This window comes from Drosophila teissieri, chromosome X (assembly GCF_016746235.2).
Source record: "Drosophila teissieri strain GT53w chromosome X, Prin_Dtei_1.1, whole genome shotgun sequence".
NCBI lineage: Eukaryota > Metazoa > Arthropoda > Insecta > Diptera > Drosophilidae > Drosophila > Drosophila teissieri.
In genome coordinates this window covers 519,645-535,940 of record NC_053034.1, presented here as the reverse complement: position 1 = coordinate 535,940, position 16,296 = coordinate 519,645, and the positions used below count along the sequence as shown (strand labels likewise).

General features: G+C 47.0%; 2 protein-coding genes across 9 annotated transcripts in view; one reads left to right on the top strand and one right to left on the bottom strand.

Moving 5' to 3' along the window:
• LOC122625354 (protein sidekick) overlaps positions 1-705 on the bottom strand; it is a 64,981-nt gene extending 64,276 nt beyond the window's left edge. For all 8 annotated transcript variants that reach the window (XR_006326548.1, XR_006326549.1, XM_043805473.1 and 5 more), the window contains exon 1: positions 490-705. The gene's annotated coding sequence lies outside the window, so the exon portion shown is untranslated. The remainder of the gene's footprint in view (positions 1-489) is intronic.
• Positions 706-7,287: 6,582 nt separating this feature from the next.
• On the top strand, positions 7,288-8,093 carry LOC122624695. Its single transcript, XM_043804370.1, has 2 exons — positions 7,288-7,427; positions 7,491-8,093. The coding sequence occupies exon 2, from the start codon at positions 7,492-7,494 to the stop codon at positions 7,960-7,962; it is 471 nt and encodes a 156-aa protein (XP_043660305.1). The 5' UTR covers positions 7,288-7,427; position 7,491; the 3' UTR covers positions 7,963-8,093.
• The last annotated feature ends 8,203 nt before the right edge of the window (positions 8,094-16,296 follow it).

The window sequence follows — 16,296 nt, the reverse complement described above, 5'->3', positions numbered from 1 at the left end:
AAATATACAAAAGCGAATGAAATTTTAAACGTCACTTTTCGAGTTTTCTTTGTGCCAGCCATTCGCGCACACACAAACACTCACACAGGCACACCTGCCACAGGTAGAAGTTAAAGAGCGAGTGAGCGAGCGAGAGAGAGGGAGCGATCAAAAACGAATTGAGGGAGAGAAAATAAGAATGCAAAAGCAAAAACCGAAAAAAAAACCACCTCTCTCTTTCGCTCTCACTGTTTTGAACCCTTTTTTCATTTGGGGCTTTAAGACCGGTTTTCAAACTTGTTTTCACATGCAATTCTTGCACACAAACACACACACTGGCATATATTTATTCGTGGCTAAGAAACAATTGATCAAATTTTTGAAACAAACAAATGCTTATTTCATGTTGCCTTGCTCTTTGGCGGCATTGCTTCACACAAAACAACAGTAATGAAACAGAACAAAAACCAACAAAAAACGCGATCGTTGCGAAAGAGACGGCGCGCTTACTGCTTTTCTTCTTCTTCTTCTTCCTTCTGGACACAAATTTGTTCTTCCTCCTGCCACCAGGGTTACAATAAACCGTTCGGCCAACGCTTAGCACCACAGCAATTAACAATTAACAATTAACTCGAGGGTCCGGCAGGCACAAGTCGCCATTTGTAGTCGCTGTCGCTGAATTCGCAACTCCCCGACGAGCAACCGAGAGACAACCGTTCACTACGCGCGCACAAAACGAACTGCGCTGCTCTGTCGCCGTCGCTGCTGCGCTGCGCTGCTGCTTCTTTCTCGTCTCCGCTGCTTCGCCTCTGCCGACGACTCGCACAGTGGGCCGCGTTGGCTGGAAAACCGAAGTAGGTGGCGCAACCGCGGAGCGTGCCAGTGGGTTGTCGTTGGAAATGAGGACTTCAGGCGCACAGGACACAAACAATTAATAAATTAACAGGGCTTATGGTGCACACTGTAAAAAATGCTTATTTCTTTTAGCAGCTGAACTAAAATGAACTACCAGGGCTCAAACATGTTATCGGCTCCAACTCAACATGCCATAGCAGCGCAATTCAAGCCACAAACATGGCAGCTGCGCACCACTGTGCAATTTCCTCTCAAATCCAGCGCACAGTCACTCGAAATGGGCAACTTCACTCAACTTTGAGCAGGCTATTTTGAGTGGCATCCAATTGCCGTTTGATTGGCTAAGTTGGAAAAGAAAGCGCACTAATTGTGTTTTGTATTACAATAAAATAACACTCAAAACTAACAAAAAAATTGCACTAGCACGGGCAGAACGTGTCGGTTCGTCTTTTGGGGGAACTTTGAATAATAAAGAGCTACAAATATATGTATAAACAATTAGTTGACAGAGCTTTAAGTGCGACGCCTGCAGACTTGGGCCCCCTGGCAGTCGAAAATTGCAGTGTTTTGAGTGTTTAATGGAAAATGCATGTTCGTATATGCAAGTATGTAAATAAATTCAGATTAAGCCACCCCAATTTTGCTCCTCCAGCGCCTTTTATTTTGGCGCATGCATTTTTTAAGTGTGTTAACAACACATTTTGGCTAACAAACTTGGCGTTTTCTCCGCATTAAAATTAAGCATGTGTGCACACACACACAAAATGTATGCAAAATGTAATGCAATTGTAAGTTGTGTGCGTGTTTTCCCATTTCCCATTTTCCTCATTTCCACACACGTCGAAGAAGAAGCAGCCATCACGCAGAGAAGGATGCGAAATAAAATGTGCATTTCAAAATGCACTTAAAAATTGTTGTCGCGCCGTCCTGTGTGTGTGAGTGTTTTTTGGCGAGTGTGCTAGTGTGTGTGTGTGTGCGGCGTGTGTGTCCCGCCAGAGGTCACAGGTCAACTTCGTCGCCTGCCAATTAAAACTTTTTATGCGCTGCGGCGGCTCCACACACAAAACGAGCAGTAGGAACTGCCTTCCCAGAGATGGCAGTTCTCCATGTGGGATACTAGTGTTTTATGGAACCAGAAACAGAAACAGAAGCTGGCAATAATTTAAATCGAATTCCCCTAACGCGCTGGCCTTAAATTCGAATTTCGAACCCTGCAATCGGCAAAATGCTTAAATGGGTTTTGAAATGAGTTTCCATAATTATGTTGCTTTCATCGACAGCCAACTGAATGAACTGAATGAACTGAAAATCGGGAGTTTTCCGTCACGCAACCATCGCCAGTGGCCACACACACACACACACCCATGCACACACACAAGACGGCAACGCAATTATGAATGCGATTCCAGTTAATTAAGAACACAACAATTAAGCGGCCGATGGAAGCATTTCCAAAATAATCACTTTTTAACCAAATAGAGTTCCCATTATGTGCGTATGGTACGAAGAGGTCAGAAGGGCAACACTTTCGCATTCCTAAATGGGCGGAGTAAGTTTATAAAGCCGATCCTCACATGGCAGTCGGCAAGGAAGTGGAACAAATGGCCAAAACCAACTCGGAAATCTCACTCAGCTTCAGCCACGCCCCCCTTTGCCCACGCAAGTGCCGTATTGTTTTGAGTTGGAAATTTTGTCGTTTGCGCAACAAGTTGGCAAATTCAAGCGACGACCAGAGTCTCGCCGAGTGTGTGGGTGTGGGTGTGGGTGCAGCCATGTGGTAGTGTTTGAGTGGCGCTCTCACTCCTCCACTTTCACTCCTTTGTTTGCCCGCCTCACACACACACATGTACACGTGCACACTCTCAGGGAGCGCAAATCGGAAATCCAGCAAAGTTTCGCTTGCCCATCGAATGGCAAAAAGTGTTGCCTACCTTTGAGGGCTGCAATTTCACGAAGGCGCCTTCGAAGGGCGTGGAAACTTCCAGTTTTTTTTTTTTAAATTAATATTTATTAAGTGAAGAATTCGTACATCATAATATTGTATCTTAACATTACAGGGTGGAGAAATATTCTTAAGAATTACCAAACACTATATAATAATTAGTGAAGTACATATATGTATATGAAAAACTTTATTTGTGTTTTAATCATTAGATATGTACGTTTATTATGTAAATATGTTTTGAGAAGGCGCACGTGAACACAAATATATATTTTAATAAAATACCTGCTAAGTGTGGAACATACCAGGTCAGGTCAGGTCCATGATGCACTGCATCCAGAATGACGAGGGGATACCCACGTGGCCTCTGGAACCACTATCACACACACCGACACACAAACTAATACTTTTACTATCACATCATAGCTTCCGGTCAACTGATTTATGGGCTGTCAGAGCGGGTATCCCATGGGGATCGAGTCAGAACTGATTGGGAATTGCAAGTATTGGTGGACGAAATTTTTTTTTACATTACTTTAATTATGTAAAATTATGTAAATTAAGTAAATTACAATGTATATAAAATAACTTTTGATATGTTTTATGTTTTGCGTTGAATGTCACCTATGTTTCAATGTTGCCAATTCATTGTTGCACATTCAATGTTGCAAATTAAATGTTGCTGATGATTTTTAGAATTGCATTTTCCAGTGTCAGCTTTTTAAAACTAACACGGCTTTATTACGCTAAATTGAATTAAGACGGCATTAGCACTTACATGGCTATGTAAAGAACTGGCCTTTTCAGCTTATAATTGTTACTAAAAAAAGCGGATACCCATCTTCGTTCTATTACTGAGTCCTCCGTTTCGTGTCATTGCAATTTGACTCTTCATTATAAATTTCCCAACCCAGCGGCGAATAAATAAAACTTAATTATGTCTAATTGAGTTAAATGATTAACGGGGCATTTCACTCCCCATTTCCATGTGACCTGTGATCCATTCAATTTCCACATGGCCAGTCGATTGGTCAGTCGGACATGGCTTAACACTCAAATTGATTTGAAATGTGCTTAAAAAATTATGCTACACACGGACAACAGCACGGGGCAGCAACACAACGAAAACAAAATCAGGTGGCTCGGCGTGTGGGTGAATTGAAAATGGGGAAAAATGGGAAATGGGAAACGGGAAACAGCTGCACCGAAAGAAATGGTATAGCAAATAGTAGCAATTTCTAGCGCGGCTCAGGGTATCATGTATTTGTAAGTATCTTTCAGCCAAACCGACCTGTTGGCTGACTTTGGCTTCAATAATTTATAGCAGTAGTTCACATAAGATCCGACCATTTGTTTCTGTGTGGTCTTGTGCAAGCGCAATCAAATGCATCCGAAAAAAACAAATCACAACCGGCCAACCAGGACCACCCCTCCGACCCCCTCCGAACCCCCGGCTGGCCCACCACCCAAATTATTCCAGCCAGAGTCAGAGCCATAGTCAGAGCCATTGCCATAGCCCCACGGGGCTTTGGTGTTGACAAGCTCGTTGGCAAATCACACAAAGTATGCAACAAAAACGAACGAATGCCCCGCCACCGACAGCAAAAAAGTCGTGAAGAGAACAGGGAATTCGGGGAGTGCGATGATAACCGCCTTTGTATGCCCTTTCTATTGGAGAAAAGTAAAGTTAAAGGTACAGACTGCAATTCCTAGGTTTCATTACCGCGTGTTACTCTGCGGCTGTGCCAATGCGAGTAGGAACAATGTGATTTGAATGATTTGTGTGTACTAAGCTGACTTGGACTGGTGGGCTAAAGTAGCGTATGGGATTGGGATTGGGATTGGGATTGACAACACGTACCGTGAATTGAAATATCCGAAGCTAAGCGGAGAGAAAGGGCATTGTTTTCATCCGGACGGACAAGCAGCTGTCAAGTTTATTTGCGCACGTAAAATCCATCCGGTTGGACCACGGACCGCAACTGCAGCCACGTACCGCCCCCACGCCCCGCCCCTGCTCCCGCCCCCTTAAAAATCACTAGGGGGGGGAGGGGGGAGTTGCTGGCGGAACACGAGCGCAACAAGTTCCAGCAGCAGTCATTCCAATCCGATTCCGCTTATTGTTGTTGCTGCCTGTTCCCCGGCATTTGCAAGTTTTGAAAACCTCCCCGCCAAGCGACCCCCTTCCATCTCTCCCCCCCCTGAAGTTCGTGTTGCCAATCAACACCTTTCGCCTCTGGCCCGCCGCCCATGGTCATGCCATTTTGACAGCGATATAAGCCAGGACCTCGCGTTATTGGCATTCGCCAATCGTCGATGTGGACGCAGGCTGCAGGATGCGGGATGCAGATGGAGACGACTGCCGACGCGGACACGGATGCGGATGCGTTTTCGGATTTGGATGCGGATGCTAATGCGGATGGCGGCGGTGACTTGCGGCCACGAACATTGCGTCTAGTCGCATTCAAGCTTCTGTGGAACGGAGCGCAGCAGGCGAATGCCAGAGGCGATGAAGCAGCTTCGTCCCAACCAAAGGATTGGTATAACCTGACCTTTTTATGTGGCACCAGGTTCCAGGGATTCAATGACTTCGTAAAAGGTGACCCAGACACCCAGAGCCCCCAAACTATTCAATTTGTTTCAGTGCGAGCTGATTTCATCAAGCGCCCACTTTGCGGAGCTAATGCGACATTGAGTGGGCGGCAGACGCAAATTAGAAGGGCTGATTCCGGAGGCCCAGGAGGTGACCTGAGCTCGTAAGTGGTGGGCGTGGTCCCGGGGGCGGGATTGCCGAAAACCGAGGTGTCGATGGCGTATGCCGTAGTGCGGAAATGCGCACCGGATGTCGGGAATTGTAAGCCTGGCACTTAATCGATTAACGAAATTGCAGCACGACTTGCTCCAGGGGCTTGGCAGCCATTACACGGTTAGTGACTCACCACTTAAGACGTCGAAGCTGCTCCACACGAGAGTTCTCAATAATCGCACAGCTAGTTGGGGGCGTGGTAGGGAAATAAGCTTCGATTCTGCTTGTAGAACTATTATCCCTGTTTTATTTGCCGATTTTATCAAAATGATTGACTTGAAAGAAAAGGCTACTTTTCTATCAGCGAGCGTTCAGTAGTTTAAACATAAATCACTTTATTTACAGGCCAAGCTGGTTTAAAGTATGTATTATATACGTTCCATAATCATTATTAAATCCTTAATGAGTTGCCAACGCCGTCCATCGGAAACTTGTTTTTCTTTCCGATTAACTATCGCTCAGGCTTTTCCAGGCTAAGGATTTCCCTTCTATGGCGGCAAGGAGGAGGAGTAGCTGTTTGCGGTTCGACGAGGCGCCTGCTGCATTGCGACAAGTTGGAGCTTCTATCAACTGGTGTCCAATTTGCTATGGACAGGTAAAAATGGCAAAGCGCGGCGATGTAAATCAGGAGTGCCGGTGGCCTCCTCCTGCCGGGGACTCCCAAAGGACTCGTTCTGGTCAGGGGCAGCCTGTTTGGCCAGCAGCAAATAGCAACAGCAACAGCAAAGGCAGCGGCATTGCTGCGCACTGTGGCATTGTCTTGCGGCATGCGACGCGCACAGTGGTGCGTTGCCGACGAAATCGCTCTTAAGACTTCGATTGCAGAGGCGATGGCAGTGCGAATGGAGTAGAAATAACATTGCCTAACTAGCCTTTCCCACCAACTACCCTCTTTTGGCTTAACTACAGAGCCAGATCTCAGAGGTCCAGATCTCAGATACCCAGTTTTTCAAATATCGCGATTCTCGAGCGACTTCTCGAGCGACTTGGCTCCAGAGTTCGCCCTCCGCTGGCGATTGTCATTGCCACCGTTTGTCAATTATGTTTCGCATGCAGTTGAGAACGTTGCATTTCCGACGCCGCCGTTGCTACCGGCCAATGTCGAATGGCGAATGGCGAATGGCGACGTGGCCGAGAACAAAAGGCGGCCAAAACAAAAGGCACGGGGTACGGCGGCATCTACCCCTTCCGGGGGGCAGGGACAGGGACAGGGGCAGGTGGATATGGTCTGGTCTGGTCTTCGGTCTGAGCCCAGGCATCCGGAAGTTTGCGCTGACATTCATTACCATAATTCACAGCAGCTTAAAACATTTATGTGGCTGCCGCGCCGAGCTCTCACAGACAGCCCCCATCCGCATCCCCCATCCCCCATTCCCAATCCCCTGAGCCGCCCAAAGGCCCCTTCTACCCCCCTCCCTTAGGGCGGGCGCCTCTGCTGCAGTCCGTTGTTTGCGTTTGGATTATATGCGGCGCATGCAATGAGGGATAACAAGGGAAGCTTGCAAATTTGTTGCACTTATTTCAACTGCTGGGAAGTCGCCCCGTCACTCCGCCACCCCCTCTGCACCGTACAACCTATTTTGGGGGCACTTTGCTAATGTGGCCAAGACACCGGACTTGAGTTTAATATCATTACTGGCTAGACCGCCAACGTAGTTGCATAGATATACTCGTATATGCTTATTCCACAGTTATATTTGTAGTTTCGCCCATTTCGCACATCAGTTCTTCATAGAAATAGCTGCCGCTTTCAATGTGTGTTCCTTGTTGCCTCTGTTCACTTAGTTACGGCTTCAAGCCAATTTTATACAAACTTCAATTTTTCCTTTAAGCAAACCAAACCAGGTAAGACTGTTGGGGCAGCGAATCGCACCGAGTAATGTACTACGCACTATACACCGCACATAGAATGGCCAACATTTTGAGGACTGAGGAGGGCAAAATCACTGAGATTGTCGAAAAGTTGGTCGAGCAAAATTCCAAACGCTATGCCAACGACGATGACGATGACGGTGACGATGAGCCCTTCAATATGCCGCGCTGTTCCCGGGACATCTTCCTGAGCTGCCCGGAATTGTCTGGCATGCAGGACATTTTCGACTACAGCCCCTTGGTCCCTCGAGCCGGATCCGCACACACCTACCGCACTGCTCAACTGCTGACCATCGGACGGCGAGTGGCCGACCGCATGGTGGATCCGAGCGGGCAGCGCGAGATGTCGTGCAGCCGCTATCTGCTGGACGAACGCCTTCGGTCCGCCGGAATCTATCACAACCGCCTGGGTTGCTGTCCTTACGGACTCTTTTGCGAGTCGGAGAAGGGGGCGCGCGGCGACACGGATCCCGGCAAGCCCAACACATCCATGGGCTCCATGGCTTGAGGGAGCCGATCAAATTAAGAGCGTACTAGAAGTGGTCTTCGTTGCGAGAAGCAGTGCCCAAACTAAAATCTATTTACCAAGTAAATTCACGATCTATTGAGCGAAACCCGCTGCTGTCAAGCAATAAATCGCTTTCATTCCAAATATATCTAGATTATGTTGAGTGCGGATGCCCCACAGCGACTAGGTGATTAAACGAAAAACTAATTTTAATTCGAATACGAATCCAAATCCGAACCCGAAATGCATTACAAAGGAAGGTGGCACGCGTACGTGACTGGATACTGGTAATTATGGTTATGGCCATGTGGATCCGTGTGGATCTTGGCTAAATGGAAGCCAAGCCAATGACAGATGCTGTCGCTCTGGCTGTCGCAACTGTCTCTCCGTTTTCATTCCGGAACCCCCAGCCAGAGTATCTCGTGTCCGTGTTTTTATGGCCTCGGATTTATGAGCAGCTAACTCACTAACTCACTAAGCTAATTTGTTGAAACTTAAATACACTTGCAGCTGCCGGAGGCTGTGACAGCCAGCCAGTGACACTCTTCACTGTGAAATGTGGACGTGGAAGTGGAAGTGGAGGTGGAGGTGGAGGTGGAGGTGGAGGTGGAGGTGGATGTGGAGGTGGTTGTGGATGTGGAGGTGGACGTGGACGTGGGTGGTGGACCCGCCGGCTCCACTTTGCCACTTTAGCCTGTCGCTTTTGTTGGCGTTACTTCGCACGCACCACACAATTCCATATGCAAATGCCCGGAATGGGGCAACCACCTGCCCAGCTTATCGTCGGTCCGAGTCGGCCAGCTACACTCGAAAAACCATCGTGACACTACAAATTTATATAAAATATATAGCAAGCCAATCCAATCCAAACCAAGTTGGAATTTTCCTGTGTAACGCTGCTAAAAAGTTTGGGGAATGGCGGTTTGGCGGGAGATAAGCCAGAGTCCTTGATGCATTGTCCTTTGAAAAGTAGGTTATCACCAGGACTGCACTGCAAGGAATTGATGTGGAGACCGAAAGGGAATGTAATGTATATCCCAACCTGATGGGCTGCTGTCACCTGCCACGGCACAGTTCTCATTTTGTTTTTTAGCCCCGCATATGTATAACAATCTTGCCGATCAATTTAGAAGCACGCTCCCATGTCCATGGGCATAATGAAAATGTTTGCGAATCGCACAAGAACACCAGTGGCCTACATGGGGCATGTGGCATGGTGTATGGGGCATGGGGCATGGGGCATGTGGCATGGGAGCCCAGAGCAGTTAAAGGGCAAACAATGGCTACACGCTCTCATTGCAAGAGTTCTACGCGTGGCCTGGCATCTGCATCTACACACAGAGAAACAGAGTTGCAACATTGGCACTTGTGCTCGAAAGCAATCACCAAAAGGCGAGCGAGCCAAAGGATGAAGAAGACTCGCAGCGAAACATGTGGCCATTGGGCTTGTTCGTGAGCTGGCTTCTGTTCTCACTGCATATCATATCCAGTGACCAGCCGCATTCCGCCTGACACATCTTTTGCAGCCATAGTCACAGTGGCTTGCCCTCCCTTCCTTCCCGCTTTCCCCATTTCTTCCAGTTTTCCCCAGTTTTCCCCAGTTTTCCCATTTTCACAGGCTTCACCGTACTGACTGCTCAACTGGCGGCCGTGGCGTGCCTGTGCGCTGACAGTAAATGCTGAAAATTGAGTGCAACTTGTCGTAACTTTATTTTCAAATATATGCGGAAAGGACTAACCAGACAATGCACAGGCACTCGCACTCGCACTCGCACTCCGCATAGCCGCACTCAATGAGAAATGTGTGGCGGCGCGCATACAACATGTGGCAACCGGCAAGCGGCAGTCGGCAGCCAGGCGACTAAAGCCAGACACTCCAACTATTGGCGGCTTCCAAGGGCTTGACCTTCAGCTTTGGAGCTCATTCATAAGCCGCAAGATCAGTTGCAAGTCTGGCTTGAGCAGCGTTTGTAACTCATTGGAGTAAGTTACGCACTGGATGATGCCTCTGAAACCCTTGTCGCCTGGCGCACATTCACATTCATTTGTGTGGGCTAAGTGTTTTGCAACAAAGTTTTTGCGTGCTTTTGTCTGCCGACTACCGACTACTGACTGCCGACTACGGACTACCGACTGCCACCTCCTGGTGCTTCCTGAACCCTTCCGGGATCTCCTTCCGCTGCGATTCCTGGGGCTCGCCCATCACTCCGCCTCCAGTGTAGGAATGCGGACTTCATTGCCACTCGCATCGCCACACAGACAGAAAAATGTACGCACTGCGATTTGGTGATCAATTTGATGACTTTACGCACACGCCGCTTTCGACCTGCCACACCTGCCACATCCACATTTACTTGGCCTCCAACTTGGTAACCTCGTAGCTTATAACCAAAAAAAGAGCCAATTTCGGATGAAGTAGCAGCACTTTCTTTCGCCGTGCAGCTCGGTGCAGCTCCACAGTTCTCCGGCTCGGTCTCGTCTGCATAAGCTGTGCGGTTGGCTCCTTTCAGGCTCAGGACCTGCCCCGCCTCCTCCTCCTTTTCTGCGGTGGACTTAACGAATGGCCCAGTCGTGGACAGCTCCTCCTGCTCTTTCGCTTACCGGAGCGGGGCAGGGAAACTACTTAGCCCTGCACGGATCCCTAGTTAAATATGGTATCATCTATCATACATGCGAATCGATTCCAGTTTATGAGAAACTTAGGCCGCTTTTCGCTTTTCGACGCCAGAATGAGCCAGCTCGATTTGGAAAAGGCTTAAATTTGAGGCTCGAGGGCCAAGACACCCAACCAAAAGCGACGATCAAGTTTGACTTCTGTGCTCTGACTTGGCCACGCCCCCGAAGCCTCACTAGTTAACCGCCCCCGCCACGCCCTGACACGCCCACGCCCTCGATGAATCAATCGGCAATCAATGGATGCGGCAGTCCATAAACTGCATAAACTGCAAGAACTTCCCCTTCTTCGTTGTCGACGGGACGGGCAGTTTTGCATTTAAGAGGCAAGTGGCCACAGGAGCAGGAGCAAGGAGCAGTTTGTGCTGAAACTCGAAGGATATGGACGATTTGTGTTCGTTTCATAGCAATTTCAGTTCAAACAAAATAGTTTCTAGTGCAATTACGGCGTTATTCCCTGCGGGTGAGTGTCAAATGGAGCAATAAATGGTTGTTCCGACGCTTTCTGGGCACATTTCGTTACCTTTGAGAGTGTTCCGGGTAGGTATTCCATCGCAAGAATGCTGAAAGTGTCGGAAGCAGTGCTGCCACTGCCAAACCATCGCAACCCGAAGGTAGCAAGGTTGCAACGAAAAAATGGGCATCCAGTTGAGGTAGAAAGCAGTTCTTTGAGTTTGCATTTCTTTGCCCGTCCAACCAATTTGAATATTATGCCAACAAAGAAAAAACGTTTCCCCCCAAAAACGTCGGGGGAACAAGGAACAGGATCACACAACGAAGTCCGATGCTCTTTCAGAGGTATGTGCAGAAAAGTAAAAAGCAAGTATTACATGTTCAAAGCCCTGCATATTTGACATTGGACATAGTCTGTTTGCTATTAAATCTATTATTCGAGGCGGCACCTTTGATATGAAAGATACGAGTAAATGCATATTTGACTAGAATATTCAACAATATACCCATTCACAGTGGATAGGATTTTTCGAGGGCGTCTCGCAAGGAATGTGGCCCACCTGGAATGTGGAATTCCAGGCAACATTTAATCGAAATGTCTCTGAGATTTTGATGGCCCAGAATACCCTTTCATACACACACTGGCCTAGTCGCATTGTGTGTGTACGGACAGCCGACAGCCGACAGCCGACAGCTCAATTCTCAATTCTCAGCTGGAAAACTTGAAAATGCAGAAAGGACCAAATGGGGCAAAACACATCTCTTTTGAAACCCAATGCCCCTTTGGCCTTTGATAGTTCAAACCTGAGTGGCAAAAAATTGAGCCAAAATTGTAATAGAAATTTTTCTGCTCCACACACACACACACACGCACACATGGGCAAATATATGAACAAGCGATGGAAGTTTCCCCCTTGGAAAACCCTGCGGCCCAAACGGAGTTTCCCAACTATTGTCCATTGTGGATGGGTTGTCCGAATATCGTGAATCGCCGCTAACGCTGCAACATCGCAAATTCACTAAACTGAACTGAAACTGAAAGTGAAAGCGATAAATCCTACCGATGCCTGGCATCTAAATGCGGATTGAATGGATTTCGCGCTCGCCGGCGAGCGAAGCTGTTAAATGTTCTGCGGTTGGTGTCGCACTCGGAATGTCAAGCGATGGGAAAGCGATTGGAAAGCGATAGAGCTAATGCCGCACTTTGCAGCACTCGATGTCCTGCGGAAGCAATTAGCAACTAATTTAACGCAAATAAAACAGCGGCGATCTGCTGCCAACTGTTGCACTGCTGCCCTGTTGCAACTGTTGTTGAGGGCCATCGCTGGTGGAAGGGCAACGCACTGCGGCACGTTTGTGCTAATGGCAATACAATTAATTTGCATTAATAAACGAGTCAACGCAACGCTCGAATTAAAATGTATTCCGATCGGCGACCATGGGTTGTTTTCAATTGGCAGGCGATGTGCAAACATGGCACTCAATTACTGGCCCGATGAGCACAGATAACTCTGGTGCGATTGTTTAGCCAACGAATCCAAAACTCCATGGAGTGTGTAGAACCATTGCCAGGACATTGGCAGAGGAGAGGAGTGTGTGCGCCTAGAAGTTTCCTTGGCTTTTTTGGTTGGAGTTTGCATTTGGCTGGCTTGTGCATTCTGTGGCGGCATATTACCCAAATTAATTTCAATTTGCCGTAAATTATTCGGCGCATTCCCACTGCCAGGCAGTTTGTGCAGCAATTAACTGCAAAACTTTAACCGCAACTAAGCGTAAGGTAAACAAGTAATCGAATGCGTAGTTTCCATGTCCGTGATCAGGAATGTTGTCTGTTGCGAGTTAGCATTTGCTGCATGGCTCGGTTTCATCCATCCATCCATACAGCCATCCAGCCATCCAACCATCCAACCATACAGACTTTAAAACGAGAACGCACTGTAGCATTGCGAGTTTACCAACTCCATGGCCCTGGTGGCCTTCCGCAGTTAGTAATTTGATTGGATTGTTTCGTTTCCTCGAAGCACGCTGATTGCTGTTTTGCTGGGATGTCCGAGTAACCAATATATTCGGTGGTAATAGACGGCATATCAAATAAATAACTGAGTACTTACACCGTCTGAAATGCGCACAAGGGAGTTGTGGAGTCCACTGGTTCTTTGAATCCGAATCCTTGAATCGCTGCCAAATGCAAGGTTATGCGATACTGTTCTCGAGGAGTCTCAGACCCAATGGCATCTGTTTGCCACTTCATTTGCGAACTTGCCTTTGATGTCTAATGCCGGGTACCTTGGAGGCCTAGCTCCGAAAATGCTTTCCGCATTAATGAATTAATTTCGCATCAGCCATGTGCACCTGATAAAGCGCTCATTGCTGGTTTCCAAATATATATATTTTAGTTAACTAGCCAAGTCAAGTATTATAGATAGGCTTACTAAAAAATTTAGAAGGACTCTCTGAAGGATCTTTAGTTTCGCCTGCTGCTTATTTGCTGGCTGCGACAAAGAGCTGGTGATGTTCTTTGACGATAAAACGTTTCAGTCCGAGATTGGGAAAATCTCGAACCTTTCCGCCCACATTTGCATTTTAAAGAGCTGCATTGGCGCTTCATTTGCATGTGCATATGCATGTGCATGTGGATCTGCATGTGCATGTGGTGCTGCACCTGAGGCAGCTGTCATTTTATTGGTGTAATTTTTAATTGCATATCAGCAATTTATAAATATTTACATCGCAGCTGCCCACACGCACACACTCTCGCTACATGGCCAAATATAAATCAATAACTGTCAAAAGCAATCAAGGCCCATAAAATGTGTGATTGCCACACCGTTTCGGTGCTTCAAAGTGGAGAGTGTGATAATGATGACCATTTATATCAACCGAAAGCCGTTTACTTCTGTTTTATAGCTCTTGACAGGTCATGCCAATAAGGATGTCAGTCGGATTCGGATCCTTGGACGGACACATGCTGCAAGGACACAGCTCTGCATACCTGTGATAGGTAGGGTTGGAATTTCAGAAGCCCATGCAAAGTGTGAAAACATCGAAACCCGCCATTTCATTAATTATGCCTCAATGTTTCCGTATTTAATTATTTTGATTGGTGCTCATTGTTTGCTTATTCTATGTAATGAGCTTTGAGCTTGGGCAAATGACACAGCACGTGAACCCTTTATTGACTCAAAGAATCGAATGTGATGCCCACTTCCCTGTGCTCCTTTGCCCGGTCAGAGTGAGGAGCACCTTACCGATTCATGTCCTTGACAGCTCCACGTGCTTATAAAAACAGAAACGAGTTGCTTTGTTTGCACAAATACATATATCAATATATCGGCTGAAGATTGCGTTGTCATTACCATCTTGTTGGTTTTCAATTAAGCAGCAAATATGCACAAAGAAAAATATTTTTCCAAGGCTTTTCAGTTGCAGTGTGCAATAGATCGCCTGCGGCGTTAATCATTGAGCTTGTTGCTATTGATGCATTTAAGTGACCACCGTATTTTCATTTCTTTGGTAAAACTGCAAATCCGCAAGAAAATACTTTGTTTTCCATGCGCATTAAGTGCATCGAAAGAGCCAAAAACTTATTGCCACCCTTTAATGTTCCGGTCATCGTAAAGCTTGGCAGCTGAACTTTGTAGTTTCGACCCCTTTAAAAATTGTCCCTGGATAGTGCACTGTTTGCGGACTGATGTGGGCTTTTCGGTGGCTCCTTTTACTGCTCGAAATCCGCAAAAGACTCATACTCATACTCATACTCGTCCCCACCCAAACATAACCGAAAACCTGAAGAACTTTCTCCCAAATGTGCCACTAATTTGTGGGCATGTGAAAATGTTCTTTGGCCCGGCTTTTTATGGCCATCTTCCTTCGCAAAGAGAGGGTTAAAAGGGGTTGTTCAGGGGTGTTGGTGGAGGAAGCCATGTTAGCTGCAGGTAAGCACGTGCCAGATGCCAGTTATTAACGATTTTGTTGGCCCGGCACAATGTTGTCCCACACAAGAACGGTACAGTTGCGTTTGGCGTTTTTTAGCTTCTGCCGTCCAGCACTGAGCAGCTGCACATGCTTGTCAGAACGAGTTGCAACACTGCACTAGTTCAACCTGACACATCCTAATTGAGGATTGACAATCTCATGGATGTTGCCATGCTCAGAGATGCATCTGGGAGCATACAAGTTATTTATACAACAATGAGAGGCGATGGAAGTGTCTGAATGACGTGAAGCAACTCTTTAAGCGACGCAAATTAAAGGCTTAGATCCAGCGAATGTATTGAACGTAATCAGCCTGAAATGCTACCAATTAATTCCACCAATTTAACGAGTAACATTAACTGATTTCGTAGAATGTTGCCTACCCCAGCCACCGCACTCGGAAAATTGTATTACATTTTGCGCATTTGAAGAGTCAAAAATCCCGTGGAAAGTGGGTGATAGTAATATGCATAATGTAAGTAGTTACACGGGTAAGTAAGTAACTGTGTGTGTATGTAGATACATAGGTTGCCGTGGGGCTGTTGCTACTGGGTTGTTGGTAGTTGGGTTGTATATGTAAGTACCTTTAATAACTTTACTTACGCGATGCTCGTTTATTGAAATTCCCACCCATGGGATGGCACACGCGTCGTCGTTCTTGACTTGACTTTGCCTCAACTCATCTTGAATGGATTTTGCTTAGTGCGGTTTTGTCCAGAGGTGATTGCGTGTTTCCGCAGCAATCGGATCGGAGTCTGAAAGTGAAAGTGTAGTTTGAGTTGCAGTTGTATTATAATGTAATGTAATGCAATGAAGAACTCAAGGTACAGAAACACAGGATCACAAAGAACACCGCCCCACGTTGGGCGCCAACTAAATGTTACCTTGCTGCCTCATGCCTTCCTCACGTATCTGCAGTTCGTGACACGCTGCCATCGCTAGGCAGGCGACGTGCTTCGTGTCCGTGCTCGGTGAGTGCCTGTTGGGTATTTGCACATTTTAACGGATTTAATATGAAAATTAACAGCAGCACACATGCAAACCACCACCCTCACACACGCATTACTTAATTGTGCATGAGTGTGGGCGGCTGAGTAATTTGCGCTCGTAATAATGAATCCTTGTGCCTGTTGACGCAAGTAGCTGGCGAAACGGGGGCAGGGGGCATGCAGGGGCTCCAGAGGGAGCGTACAGGCAGTAACAGCTGCAGTTAGCTGAAAAAGTTCTTAAAAT

Coding starts and splice junctions, on each gene's coding strand:
- LOC122624695 (XM_043804370.1), top strand. CDS start 7,492: ATGGCCAACATTTTGAGGACTGAGGAGGGCAAAATCACTGAGATTGTC.